General features: G+C 40.1%; 1 protein-coding gene across 2 annotated transcripts in view; it reads left to right on the forward strand.

Moving 5' to 3' along the window:
* Nucleotides 1–9,243: 9,243 nt before the first annotated feature.
* MBTPS2 (membrane bound transcription factor peptidase, site 2) overlaps nucleotides 9,244–14,836 on the forward strand; it is a 52,223-nt gene continuing 46,630 nt past the window's right edge. The window contains exons 1-2 of one of the 2 annotated variants that reach the window (XM_065916521.1): nucleotides 9,244–9,558; nucleotides 12,792–12,940. In XM_065916521.1, coding sequence (XP_065772593.1) covers nucleotides 9,484–9,558; nucleotides 12,792–12,940 — 224 coding nt within the window. In that variant the 5' untranslated portion in view covers nucleotides 9,244–9,483. Of the gene's footprint in view, nucleotides 9,559–12,791; nucleotides 12,941–14,587; nucleotides 14,704–14,836 lie in introns of those variants that run through there. The other variant, XM_065916522.1, reaches the window with a different exon arrangement.

The following is a 14,836-nucleotide window of genomic DNA, read 5'->3' on the forward strand; positions in this document are numbered from 1 at the left end:
AGGTGCTGGGAATGGTGAAATAGAGTCACAGTTTGCAACCTCATGAAGGTCACACATAGCCTATGAGGGAAGATGGTCAATTAAATTTAAATAAAAACAATGCCTGTGCTAAAGGCTCTGATAAAATCAAGTGTTAGAGCTTTGGCAATGCATAGAGACAGCAACTAATTCATTCCTATAGGAGCTGACATTTACATTGATGTCTGGGAGAGGCAGATACCTTTGGAGTAAATAGGGGCGGAAAGATAGACGTGGGGAAGGGAGAAAGAAGAGTGTGTCAGAACAAGGCAGGAACATGGAAGAAGGCTTGAAAGTGAGAGATAGTATATCCTATAATTGGACCTGAAAGATGGTCAGGCAAATAGAGTGAGAAGAATACAGTGAAGGAGATAGAGAGGTTGCAAGAGAAGAAAGTGAAAAAGTAAGAAAAAAATTGTGAAGGGATTTGGGCTTGACCCTGAAGTCAAGGAAAAGTAGGATTAGTTGTTATTCTCAGTTCTTCACTCCATTCATATTACAGAAATGACCATGGCTTCACAGTAGGCAGAGTGTACATCTCTGCCTTTGGGTTTAACAATGTGACTCATTTTGGCCAATGGAAATTTGGCAGAGAAGGCCAGAGGAAGCTTGAAGGGAGCTCATTCAATTCGACTCCCCCTCCTGCGGCCCTGAGGTCTGCTATGAAAAGGATATGCTTTATGTAGTTGCTGCCCCTTCAGCCTGGGCCTTAGGATGACAGATACCTGATAAACTAGACCTAAATCCAACTAGAAGTCTGGGGTCCTACCCAGTTGAATGTAGCCTTGGCCAGTGGAACTACCACCAACCTACAGACCTGAGAACGTGAAAACAGTATTTCTTTTGGTAAGTCATTGAGACTTGGGATTGTTATATGGCAAAAACTGACTAAAATAGAAAACAGTGGCACAATTTTCTAGAGGGGAGTGACATGGTCATAGTTATAATTTAGAATACTCCCTGGCTCCATTATACAGAACAGACTAAAGGAGAGAGGGCCGGTTAGAAGAGGTGGAGAGACCAGTTGGGAGATGGTTTTGTTAATCTAGAGAGAAATGATGGTGGCCTTGCCTAGGGTGTCAGCGGGAAGGAATAGAGAGAAGCGCTGATAGCTGTTTGGTATTCCTTTAGTGCAGTGTTCTTGTTTTGTGAGGTTTTTTTCTTTCTAACATAAAACCTATTTTCCTCTAAGACCAAGATAAGCATAATCTCTCTAAGACATTAGAACTCAGCAGCCTGTTTAGCAGTTCAGCTTCACTTGTTCATTCAGGTATCTATTCTACTGGCATTTGTTGAATGCCTGCTGTGTGGCAGAATAGTAAGATATGACATCCCTGCCATGCCAACGCCCACAGTACAGGAAGGCAAGACAGACATATAAACAAGTAGTTGCAATAATATGTTGGAAGTACTATAATCAAAGTTAGAGTAAAACCTACAGAAACGGGACTTCCTTGGTGGTCCAGTGGTTAAGAATCCGCCTCCCAATGAAGGGGATGTGGGTACGATCCCTGGTCAGGGAACTAAGATCCCACATGCTGCAGGGCAACTAAGCCCACACATCACAACTAGAGAAGCCTGTGGGCCACAACCAGAGAGAAGCCCATGCACCGCAATGAAGATCCAGCACAGCTAAAAACCAACAATAAAAAACCCTACAGGAACGTAGAGGGCAGTCCTTTATTAATGTTCCTGGAGTCATTTATATTCATTCATGTGGGCAGGGGGGTTTGTCTCTTGAATTCACTAATATATCTCAGATACCTAAAAGAATATGCCTGGCACCCATATTTAGCAGATGATTAATAAATATTTGGTTTTTGTGCTTAGTTTCCCAACTTTGGCTCAAGTTCACCCTCCCATCTCTTTCTAGTCTGGACTACCTCAGAGAGCACTCCTGGGAGCCCAGGTGGTGATCAACAGTTTTAAGTAACAAAGAGAGTGTGGGAGGAAGACTGAGAAGACATCACATTGGGCCACCAGGAAACTGCTACTGACTTTAAATTTTTTTCAATTGATTTATTTGCTGTGCCAGGTCTTAGTTGTATCACATGAGGTCCTTCCTTGCAGGGCACAGCCTCTAGTCGTGGCGCTCCGGCTCAGTAGTTGCTGCACGTGGAACCCGTTGCTGCTTGGCATGTGGCATCTTAGTTCCCCAACAGGGATCAAGCCCGCATCCCCCCACATTGCAAGGCAGAGTCTTAACCAGTGGACCACCAGGAGAGTCCCTGCTGTTGACTTTTGAGGCAGAGTTTTGATAGAGTGCTGGGATAAGCAACCACACTTCAAGTGTCCCCATCCTTCTTGTGGTTTTAAGTTCTCCATCAGTAGGGCTCAGCATACTCGCCATATGAACTGTAGATGCTGGAAGGAACGTACACAGCTGAGAAGGGCTAGGAGGATGGTTACTACCTTGATGAATCCACCCTGGTCTAAGTCTGGCTCTTTGTTGTTACCGTCTGTGAACTTTCTCTCAGAGATCCCAATTCACACAAACCACAAGGGACAAAATCATACATACAAATATGCATCATGATTAATTTTTGTTGAGAAATAATAACTATTTTGTGGACTTGTTTATTCTTAACTGTCTGATCAGTATACTTTTTCCTTTAAAACAAGCTACATGGTGTGTCTATTTATCAGAAGGTGGCCTGAGGTATATGGAATTAGAGCAAAGAAAGAGAGTTTATCTTTTTTTTAATTTTCTTTGGAAAAAATTTATTTATTTATTTATTTTTCCATTTATTTTTATTAGTTGGAGGCTAATTACTTTACAATATTGTAGTGGTTTTTGTCATACATTGACATGAATCAGCCATGGATTTACATGTATTCCCCATAGTTTAAATGTTAAAATACAATTAGGTTTTCCTAACCTGATTTAATTTCATGGTTTGAAGTGTCAGGCATCTTGAGGGTATTTACTGGAACTTCCATAACTAAAGGTGTACTGAGCGTACACAGGCTATGGCTGGCCCGAAGGCACTCTGCGCTACTCATCCTGAACACTGCTAGCCAGAAAGAGCTTGGTGATGTAGGGTGCTTCATTTAGTCAGTTTTAGAGAATGTCTCCTCAGGACAGTGTATAGAAAGGCACTGCCCATATCTCTCTGCTCACCCTGTTTTTTCTAGGGCTCCATTGCTGGCCACCCTTGTTTCATTTTTTTAATGTATTTATTTTTCATTGAAGGATAACTGTTCTACAATACTGTGTGGGTTTCTGCCATACATCAACTTAAATCAACCACAGGTATACATACGTCCCCTCCCTCCACCCTTGTTTCTGATTCACACTTGGGTCTCTCTGAAGCCTCTGTAGGGAATTCACTACATCAAGGCCCTGCGGCCTTCCCACGTGGGATGCTTCAATACAAAAGAGTAGAATAGGTAGAGAAAATTTGTTTAAAGGAAAAAACAGCAAGTGAAGTAGTGCTAAATAAATGAAAATTTTTCTGGCTCTTCTCATAAAGCTGGATGTAGTACTATAAAGCTGGCACACTAATTTTTTTAATTTGTTTATTTATCTATTGCCTGTGCTCCCTCAGATCCTTATAGCTTATGGAGGCTGCCTTTTCCAAGTGGGTTCAAAGGTGTACCCCTGATCCAGGAATTTGCTTCCTGGGATGAGAGTTAACAGGAGACTCTATTTCACATCCTGGCCCCAGCACATAATTGAGTTACTGCCTTGTTTGAGGTTTTGCTTACAGGGAATACTTTTTTGCTGTTTCTCTTGAACTTTGGAGTTGACCCAGATTAGGGGCTGGCCTTCAACCATTACCTGTAGATACTACCAGGCCAAGTAGCCAGTACCTCCATGGGAATATGAGTTCATAGGCCAAAATAACCAGATATCTGAAGAAGACAGATACCTCAGAAGAAAAATGACAAAAAGGAAACCAATGCCCAAGGTCATGCAGTGCACCCCGGCCTCAGGTACTCCCACTCCAACTTTGCAATCCCATGGACTGCAGCACACCAGGCTTCTCGGTCTTTCACTATCTCCCAGAGTTTGCTCAAATTCATGTCCACTGAGTCAGTGGTACCATCCAACCATCTCATCCTCTGTCACCCTCTTCTCCTTCTGCCTTTCATCTTTCCCAGCATCAGGGTCATTTCCAATGAGTCGGCTCTTCACATCGGGTGGCCAAAGTATTGGAGCTTCAACTTCAGCGTCAATCCATCCCATGGATATTCAGGGTTGATCTCCTTTAGGATGGGCTGATTGGATCTCCTTGCTGTCCAAGGGACTCTCAAGAGTCTTCTCCAGCACCAAGTCTAACAGTATGGTGAATTCAACTCAGCTTCTGTTCAACTGTTGAGAGATTGTTGTTTCACACAGCTCTCAACATGCTGCATTCTGATTGAAGAACTATTCACAGGATGGAAAATCAGTTCCAAAACACGTCAATTGTTATGGATAATAGAACAAAGATGGTAAAGGCTCAGTGATTTAGGAATCATAAGCATACAATGTCTTGTTCACATACCCTTCAGTAATGTAATCCAAAAGCAATTATAACTGTCTGTAAGCAGAAAGATAGTGGGCCACTACATCATACTTCAGTCAAAGACAAAAATACATGCTGTCCAAAGGTTTTAGAATAACTTTGTCATATATTTAACAAGATGTTTTAAAGAAGATGGAATAGCAGCTACTATATGTGTAAAGCCATCTAGAGCAAAACCAAAATAACACACTTTTTAGGTGAAAACAATGTATCTTATTAAAACTGCTTGCAGAGAAAATACTTTCTGGAATCTGAGGCAGTTCAGTTCAGTCACTCAGCCGTTTCTGACTCTTTGCAACCCCATGGACTGCAGCATGCCAGGCTTCCCTGTCCATCGCCAGCTCCTGGAGTCTACTCAAACTCAAGTCCATTGAGTCGGTGATGCCATCCAACCATCTCATCCTCTGTCGTCCCCTTCTCCTCCCGCCTTCAATCTTTCCCAGCATCAGGGTCTTTTCCAATGAGTCAGTTCTTCGCATCAGGTGGCCAAAGTATTGGAGTTTCAGCTTCAGCATCAGTCCTTCCAATGAATATTCAGAACTGATCTCCTTTAGGACTGACTGGTTGGCTCCACTTGCAGTCCAAGGGACTCTCAAGAGTCTTCTCCAACACCACAGTTCAAAAGCATCAATTCTTCGGTGCTCAGCTTTCTTTATGGTCCAACTCTCACATCCATACATGACTACTGGAAAAAACATAGCTTTGACTAGACAGACCTTTGTTGGAAAAGTAATGTCTCTGCTTTTAATAGGCTGTCTAGGTTGGTCATAACTTTTCTTCCAAAGAGCAAGCATCTTTTAATTTCATGACTGCACTCACCACCTGCAGTGATTTTGGAACCCAAGAAAATAATGTCTCTCACTCTTTCCACTGTTTTCCCATCTATTTGCCATTAAGTGATGGGACCAAATGCCATGATCTTAGTTTTCTGAATGTTGAGTTTTAAGCCAACTTTTTCACTCTTCTCTTTCACTTTCATCAAGAGGCTCTTAAGTTCTTCTTCACTTTCTGCCATAAGGGTGGTGTCATCTGCATATCTGAGGTTATTGATATTTCTCCCAGCAATCTTGATTCCAGCTTGTGCTTCATCCAACACGGCATTTCTCATAATGTACTCTGCATATAAGTTAAATAAGCAGGGTGACAATATACAGCCTTGATGTACCCCTCTCCCAATTTAGAACCAGTCTGTTGTTCCATGTCCAGTTCTAACTGTTGCTTCTTGACCTGCTTACAGATTTCTCAGGAGGCAGGTCAGGTGGTCTGGTATTCTCATCTCTTGAAGAATTTTCCACAGTTTGTTGTGATCCACACAGTCAAAGACTTTGGCATAGTCAATAAGGCAGAAGTAGATGTTTTTCTGGAACTCTCTGGCTTTTTTGATGATCTAACAAATGTTGGCAATTTGATTTCTGATTCCTCTGCCTTTTCTAAATCCAGCTCGAACATCTGGAAATTCATGGTTCACACACTGTTTAAGCCTGACTTGGAGAATTTTGAACATTATTTTGCTAGCATGTGAGATGAGTGCAATTGTGCGGTAGTTTGAACATTCTTTGGTATTGCCTTTCTTTGGGATTGGAATGAAAACTGACCTTTTCCAGGAACCTGAGGCAGAAGTAATCAAATTGATGTTTTCAGGGTACAAGTATTTCTTACATGGTAGTGATTGAAAAGATTCTCTTATTCTACTCCAGGAAGATGCTGATATTAGTCTACATGAAACAAAACTGAAACACAGATGGAAGAACTCAGATGACTGGTTTATTGAAAGCCAATTGTATGAAAGAGAGCATCTACTTATGTGGTGGATGACACTCATGTTTACTTCCAGGTATATTCTTCTCTACTTCTAGGTATACAGAGGATTATACTCCTTCTGCCCTTTAAGTGAGACACAGCTACTTGACTACTTTAGGTTAATAAAACAGAAATGGAAGTAATGTGTGCATGTCTGGTCATAGCATTTTTTGCATGTCTGGTCATAGAATTTTTCTGTCAGTGATAAACACTCTAGTCCTCTTTCTCTGCTGCATTAAATCCTAAGCCTCACTTTGAGAACTGGGCATGATAAAATGGAATCTGCATCAGTCTACCAATTCATGTTGGATATATAGCACAAACAAAAAATAAATCTTTGTCATTTTAAGTCAATGGGATTTTAGGGCTGGTTTCCCAAGCTTATTCTGACTGATATAAGTTAGTGTCATAAATGTAGAGTATAATGACCCAAGAAGTTGATGAGAAATAAATATTACATTGATGAGAAATAAATATTCCTGCAGGGAATGTCAAACTCTAAAAATCTGAATACTTATATTTTTAACAACAAAATTGTAGTATTTTAAAATTAGTATTATCTAATATTTATAGTTCATGTTGATCCTGGTATCTCAGAAGTTTATTATATGATAGTGATACTCTGCTTCAGCCAAATACTGATTTTTAACATGTAGCTGTTTTTTTCAGGGGCGTGGGATCAAATCCATGCCCCTTGCAGTGGAAGTGTGGCATCTTAACCACTGGACAGTCATGGAAGTCCCTAATATGTAGCTATTTTCCATTCAGTCAAAATGTATACCTGGTGCCCCTCTAAAAATATATGCTATATAAAATGATGTGAATAAAAGCCTGACTGTGCATTCTTTAAGATAGTTACTTGACAGAAACCTGAAACTATTTGTAAAGTAGATCACATTTATTCTAAGGAAGAATACCTTGATCTTTTGGAATACAGATGTTTTTTACTGCCACCTTGCATCCTCTATCTTGTCTTTTCTGCTGCCACCAGCTACCTTCCATGACTGATAAATTCCAGAAACCAGCAGGATTCTATTCAGTGTTTTGTTTTGACTGCTGGATCCCTAATGTGAACATCAAGTCAGTTGAATAAGTAAAAATTTAGGTTGGGAACAGAAAAACACAATCAACTCATTTCCTACATACTCTGGGTAATCAGATAGCCACAAAGTATCTGGTTTTCTTCCCAGCAAGTGGTCCAGACAAGGCTTCAGGCTAACAAAAGAGAAGCATTTTAATTCTTAATTTTCTCATCATAGGAAAAAACAGTTAAAAACTACAGTCATTATAAAGGAGCAAACAAAAGTCAGTTCAAATACAATGATGTAGCAGTAGTCTTAGTGTAGTTTTAAGCTTCAATAACTTCAGAAGTACAAACTCTATGAACTTACACATAACATCACTTGAAAAATAAAATTATTTAAATTTCTTTCATGTTTCTTTGATCTCAGAAATTTTTGAACAGTAAATATAATTCAGTTTTTTGTTTCAGTCCATGGACTAAAAAATTTAAAATTATTCAAAATTCTCCAAATTAAATAACTGTAAAAGAAATATAAATTTTCAAGTGATGCTTTTTCAAGTTTGTAGCATTTATACTTCTGAAATTATCAAAACCTAAAACTGCATAAAGACTTTTGGGATACCTGTACATGGAAAACGGTGACATCACAGGGTGCTTGAATATAAACTTTTATAATTATACCCAACTTTGTTCAAAATAAATTGAAACATTTTATAACAATATATATGCAACAAGATGTAAAACTGAATCATAAGGTTTCTTGAAGCTTGAAAGAAATGGTGCTAAATTATTAAAACTTTAGGAAAAGTATGAGAGAGTGAGGCAAATGAGTAGCAGTATCTCTCATACAGGTTTCTTGTATTCACTATATTTTTACTTTGCAAGAGGCTGAGGGGGCATTTTTATTTGGGATACTTATTCTTAAGACAGTATTCTCAATATTTCGGTATTAGTATTACTATTGCTGCTGATGCTTTTCCAGAGAGCTAAAACAAGTTTAACTTTTAAAGGCTTGGGCATTAGGAGAATGCAAAAACAAAACAAAACAAAACAAAACAAAACCACTCCATAAATATTAGTTTTCCTTCCTATTAGAAATCATCTAGTTGACTGGTTCTCAATCTTGCCTGCAAAGTAGAATGGCCTGTTTAAAAAATACTGAGGCTTGAGTCCCATTCTGAGATTCTGATTCAATTGGTCTAAGCTACAGAATGGGCATCAGGAGTTTTTTAAGTTCCTTGGTGATCCTAATGTTACAGCCAAGGTTGAGAACCACTGCTCCAGGCCAATATATAATCAAGTACATGTCAACATACAAAAATATGTAAGGGTGTTTAGAACTTTTTTTTTTAACGTAGCACCAATCTCAAATTTTATAATGGAAAAGGTTGAGAAATGAACCTAAAGCTCAAAAATATGTTGAACAAAATAAGCCGGACACAAAAGAGTACTTATTGTATGATTCTATTAACACAAAGTTTTTAAAAAGAAAACGAGGGGTAGGAATGGGCGGAGGAGGAGTGGATTAACTGGGAAGCAAGCGAAGAAAATTCCCGAGATGGAAACGTTCTCTATTTTGATTAGGATACACAGATATATAGTTATCAAAACTCATCGAAACAGTTGAAATCTGTATTGTGTTTTCGCTATGTGTAAATAACGTTTCAATAAAAAAGAACAATTGAACATAATTAATTTAAATCTGAATATCTAAGACAGTCTGAGTGGCGGAGACGATTATTAATTTCGGATGACCCCAAACTCTCACTAGATTAAAAGGAACTACACAGCCCGGACCAGAACCAGAGAGAATGGAGATCAGACAGCAGGGAGGGCCAAAGACTAAGAAATCGCTAGAGGGCTGGAAGCCGTAGGCTAGTTGATGCCTAGACTGCGGCGCCCAAGTGTCCCGCGAAAATAAGCCCCCGTGCACTTTTCCGGTGCGATCATTGCGGGCCGAATGTGCCACCAGAAGGATCCGGAGGGAAACGAGGCCACTACGAGAAAGGCACCCGCGGCAGCTTGGTTCCTGCGTAGGTGCTGGGGCTGTAGGCGCCGCGAGGTCAGTTGGTTGCAGCTCGCAGGGAGGACGCCGGCGATCGCCTTCCCTGCGCTGCCCCCGCCGCTGTCATGATTCCGGTATCGCTGGTGGTAGTGGTGGTGGGCGGCTGGACTGCCGTCTACCTGACCGACTTGGTGTTGAAGGTGAGGGCCTCGGGCCTAAGCCCCAAGCCCGCGATGCCCAGGGTCAGGGCGCGGGACCCGAGGTCTTTCCCCCTGCCCTGTGCCTCCCGGAATGGAAGCCGTGCGGCCGGCGTCCACTTGCGGCCTTCCGCGTGGCCGGTGGAGTAAATGAAGCATGGCTGGCTGCGGGAGGGGAGTGGCGACCTGCACAGCAGCCGCAGTCGCATTGCGGGGCTCCGTAGGCCCCGCAGCCTTCGGGTCCTGCCCGGGAGGCGCCGGTAGTGGGCTCGGGAGGGCTCGCCAAACCCCACGACACTGCACCTGGGAGGAAAATAAAATGCCTGAGAAAGGCAGTTTGCCCTTGTTGTCTTTAAAGTCGCGACTCTCCAGAGAGTCTGGTATTGGAATGAATCTAAATCAAGGTGTGATTGACATCAGTGGTTTCAGACTTTAAAATGCGTACGATCGTCAGCAGTTCCGGTTAAAAAGCACATTCTGATTCAGCAGATCTAGGCCGGGGGCCTAAGATTCTGCATTTCTAACCAGTTCCTAACTGCTGCCACTGCCGCTAGTTAACTGACCGCACTTAAAAGTAGCGAGGATTTAGATAACTAAATTCTAACTACTCGAATTCTAATTTGAATCTTAGACGCCGTTTCTTCACGCTAGCCCCCCCCCCCCTTAATACCCGTCCCCCTCCACCGCCACAGACCGTTCGTACGCAGCCCATTCTTAAGTTCCTTGGGTAACGGATATTAACAATTGTCGGACCACAGGCTTCAGGCAGCTTTTTGAAGTTGCATATTGGGGGTGGGGGTATTGTATGCGAGGAATAAAATCATGTAACTTCTCTTAATATTTAATGAAAGTTCCAATTATGACTAGTTCAAACCTTCATGTTATGAATACCGTTTTAAATAGGATGCTGTAGTTTAGTGTGTGTGTTTTAAGTTTAATGTTAGAATGAAATGATACTTAATGTTACTTTGTTGCATTTAAACTTGTGTGTTAGCCGCTCAGTTACGTCTGACTTCTGTAGCCCGCCAGGCTCCACTGTCCATGAAATTCCCCAGGCAAGAATACTGGAGTGAGTAGCCATTCCCTTCTCTAGGGGATTGTCCCCACCAAGGGGTCAAACCTGAGTCTCCCGCATTGCAGGTAGACTCTTTGCCATTTGAGCCACCAGGGAAACAAAACTTGCAAAGTGAAAAGAATACAATAGAATCCTTAGAGAAAGGGCTGGACTTTGCCCCTTCCTAACCACTGTGACCTTGGGCAAATTCTCTCTGTTCCTCCATTTCTTCATCTTTAAAATAGGTGCAATAGTTGTAAAGACCTCCTGATATTGTAGAGAGGATTATGTTATTCATCCACATAGAACCCATTGCCACTCAAGCTGAGATTCAAGGACTGGCAGCACTTGCATCATCTGGGAGTTGGTCAGAAATGTAGACTCTCAGGCCTCATTCCTGACCTGCAGAATCAAAATCTGCATCCTCATAAGATCCCCAGGTGCTTCCTCTGCACACACTTGGCATAGTGCTTAGCATGTCATAAGCAGTAATACATGCCAGTGCTTATTTATTTATTTACACAGTGATTTTGTTGTTTGGAAAAAACAAACCCACATGATTTCATGTTGCATATGTGACAGAAATCCAAAATAAAAGTAATTTTTTCAAACCTTTATAGTCTAGTCCAATGTATGAGGTGATCAGGATGTCACTTGAAGTTCAGTAACAGCCCTTTTATTTTCTTTGCTTTCCACTTCTTTAATTCTCCATAAGGCATCACTAGTATACTATCATACATGAACATGTATGTATGTGTGTGTGTGTGTGTGTGTGTGTGTGTGTGTGTGTGTGTATATATATTTGCTTTTTTAAAAAAAGTACAAATGTTCTTCTCTCAGTAACAGCCCTTAACTCCCTAAGAGAGCATTGTTCTTTGAGCAGAAGACCTAACTCTCATTCAAAGTATCTGCCTGAGGAATGGAGAAATCTTGGGTTTTAGGAGCCTGCCCCCTTAGCTTCTCTGCTCCCAGCTTGGTCTGCTGTTCTACCCATAGTTTGTCTAGGATTTCTTCAGTAGACACCTGGAGGGGTATGTCACTCTCCTTTTCCAAGTCCTAGAAAATAAACAGGTTTAAAACTTCACCTGAAGATTGAGAGCAGAGAACATTATGGATCCAAAGGCACACAGATACCTATATTCACACTCAGATCATATTTTATGACTGATAAGACTGAAATATCCTCCTAGAGACAGAAATTTCTCAAATGGATGGGCATCTATAAGACAAAATACTTATCATACTTACTGTAACAGATAAAAGTCAGTGACAGTGTATATAAAGCAGCCTTATATTGTCCAAAATCCTACATTACTCAATGACTTCAAACTTTCCTAATGATAAAACTGTTGGTTGAGCTGCATATAAGCAGCTTTCTCCCCAACCCCAAACAATGTTAAGGAGTTACTGAGATAAGGTGACTTTAGATAAATTTTGTATTTTTACATGGTCAAATCCAGACTAAATTCTTAGGGTTGTTGCTCAAAAGAGTATAGAAAGCACTGATTTCAAATAACCTGTCCCCTCTCTTGGATTGGCTGGGGGTCTTTTTTAATTATAACACAAGACCTCTTGCTGTGTAACAAGGCTTTTAGACCTGTGCTGTCCTGTGCGGTAGCCATTAACTACATGTGGTCATCTCGCATTTGAAATGGGGCTAGTCGGAACTGAGATGTGGTCTTAAGTATAAAGTTGACACTGAATTTCAAGGGCTTAGTGCATAAGTAAGTTAGAAAACAAATAGAATGTGAAATACTTCAATAATTATATTGATTATATTTTGAATGATAATATCTTGGTTATTTTTAGTTAAAAGCACTTTTAAAATAATCTGTTTCTATTTGCCTTTTAAATTTTCTTGGCTACTGGAAAATTTAAAATTGCACATGTGACTTGCACTTGTAGCTCACATTATATTTCTTTTGGACAATGCTGTTCTAAGCAAACATTTTTTGCCCATGGGCCGTAGTTTGCCAGACCCTGACCTCAGCAGACCAGCTAGTCCAAGACTTATACTTTAATATCCTGAAAAAATAGATAAATGTAAAGCTTTAAAAGTTATAAACATTTGATTAGTCACTATCTTGCTTTCCTGTAGAAAATACTTCTTTTTTTAAATTTTCTTAAACATTATAAATTGTTCTTCAAATTGAGTGATGTGGAACTTTTCTTTCTCTCTCAGTCATCTGTATATTTTAAGCATTCTTATGAAGACTGGCTGGAAAACAACGGATTGAGCATCTCCCCTTTTCACATAAGATGGCAGACTGCTGTTTTCAATCGTGCCTTTTATAGTTGGGGACGGCGGAAAGCAAGGATACTTTACCAGTGGTATTCTTCATTTTCTCTTTTTTGGTTTAGATTAGTAATTGTGATCCTGATAAATACATATTAAATGAACTGTTTCCATCCTTTTCAGTTTACTGAGTTTTAAAATTGACCATGTAAAAACTTTCTGGCTTTATATAAATTTATGGGATTGCATCATCATGCTTTGCATACATTCACAGTCAAGATTCTCTGTCTTGATCTGGATGGTGGATACATGGGTGTACATATGTAAAAATTCAGTGAGCTGTACGCTTCCGACTTACACATTTTACCATGGAAGTTAGACATCAATGGAAAGGCAAAACGTATATGGAGCATTTTCCACCAGGAAAAGAGAATTCTCTCCTCCATCATCACACATAGAAACAAGGGTTGTGGGAGTAATAGGCCTCCCATAAGTCTGCAGGCTTTCCTCTGTGCTTCTTCTGAGATACCCATCCAGAGGAAGGATATTTAAAATATTTATCCTACGGTAAGGCCAACGCCAGCCAGATTGCAGCAGCAGGGCCCTGGGCTCCCTGGCTATGCTAGGCCTATCCCTTTAATTTAAAATATTTTAAAAATCATAGTTTATAATGTTTATGGTTAGGAGACTTATAATGCTCTCCGGGACACCGTAGAGACAGTTTCTGTAGCTGAAGAATTTTTAGTATGGGAGTAGAGGGCCTTTGTCTAAATTCCTTTTTGTTAAAAATTTAGCTCCAGCTGGAGTAAAGCTAAATATCAATAATGAGGTCATCAAAAACCAGAAAATGCAACAGCAAATCAAAGCAGACAAAACAGAAATAATAAAGAGCAGAAATCAGTGAAATAGAAGTATACAGTAGAGAAAATCAACAAAACCAAAAGCTGATTCTTTGAAAAGATTAGTAAAATCGATAAACCCGTACCATAACTGATCAACAAAAAATGAAAACAACCAAAAATCAGAATTGGAGGAAGAAATATTACTATAGATTCTGAGACTCATTTATTTATTTTGACTGTTCTACACAACTTGTAGAATTTTATTAATAGTTCCCCAAGCAGAGTTTGAACCCAGGCCCTTAGCAATGACAGCATGAAGTGAGACTCATTTTGAAAGATAAAGCTATTGTGAGCAATTCTATACATATACATTTGACAATTTAAATGAAATGGACAAGTTCCTTGAAAAAACACAGCTTATCAAAAAGTTAGAAAATGTAATAGATTATCCCCAACTATAGAAGAATGACTTGTAATTATTAGCAGTAGAAGAAACTGTTCTTAAGTTTTACCACATTACTATTTAAGCCCATGACAAAATTCAACTAAAATAAAATCCAAACAGTAGAATTGGTAGATGAAAAAGAATGGATTTCTAAATGTCAAAGAGCTTTCATAACTATGTGAGAATAAGATCAAAACAATGCTATGTAAATGGGAAAAAAAATATGAATGGAAACAAACTTTTTTATTGGGAACAACATTCAGCCTCTTCAGTTATGTGCCATGCTGTGCCTGCTCAGTCGTGTCCCCAACTCATTGTGACCCCGTGGACTGTAGGCCATCAGGCTCCTCTGTCCATGGGGATTCTGCAGACAAGAACACTGGAGTGGGTTGCCATTCCCTTCTCTATGGGATCTTCCTGACCAAGGGATTGACTCCACGTCTCTTGTATGACAGGTGGAATTTTTACCACTGAGCCACCAGGGAAGCCCCCTTCAGTTATGAGAGAATTGTAAATTAGAACTGCTTAAAGAGCCAAGTACCTGTGCTTCAGTCAAGTATCTGAAGTTCAGGTAGGAAAAAGAAGCAAGAGTTATTGACATTTTTAGACATTGTTTTGAAGCTATGAAATGTTAACATATTTTTATGTTAACATATTTTTTAGTTAGGCTGGTTAACATATTTTTTAGTCTGTGGATTGTGAGG

This window comes from Muntiacus reevesi, chromosome X, assembly GCF_963930625.1.
Source record: "Muntiacus reevesi chromosome X, mMunRee1.1, whole genome shotgun sequence".
Taxonomy (NCBI): domain Eukaryota; kingdom Metazoa; phylum Chordata; class Mammalia; order Artiodactyla; family Cervidae; genus Muntiacus; species Muntiacus reevesi.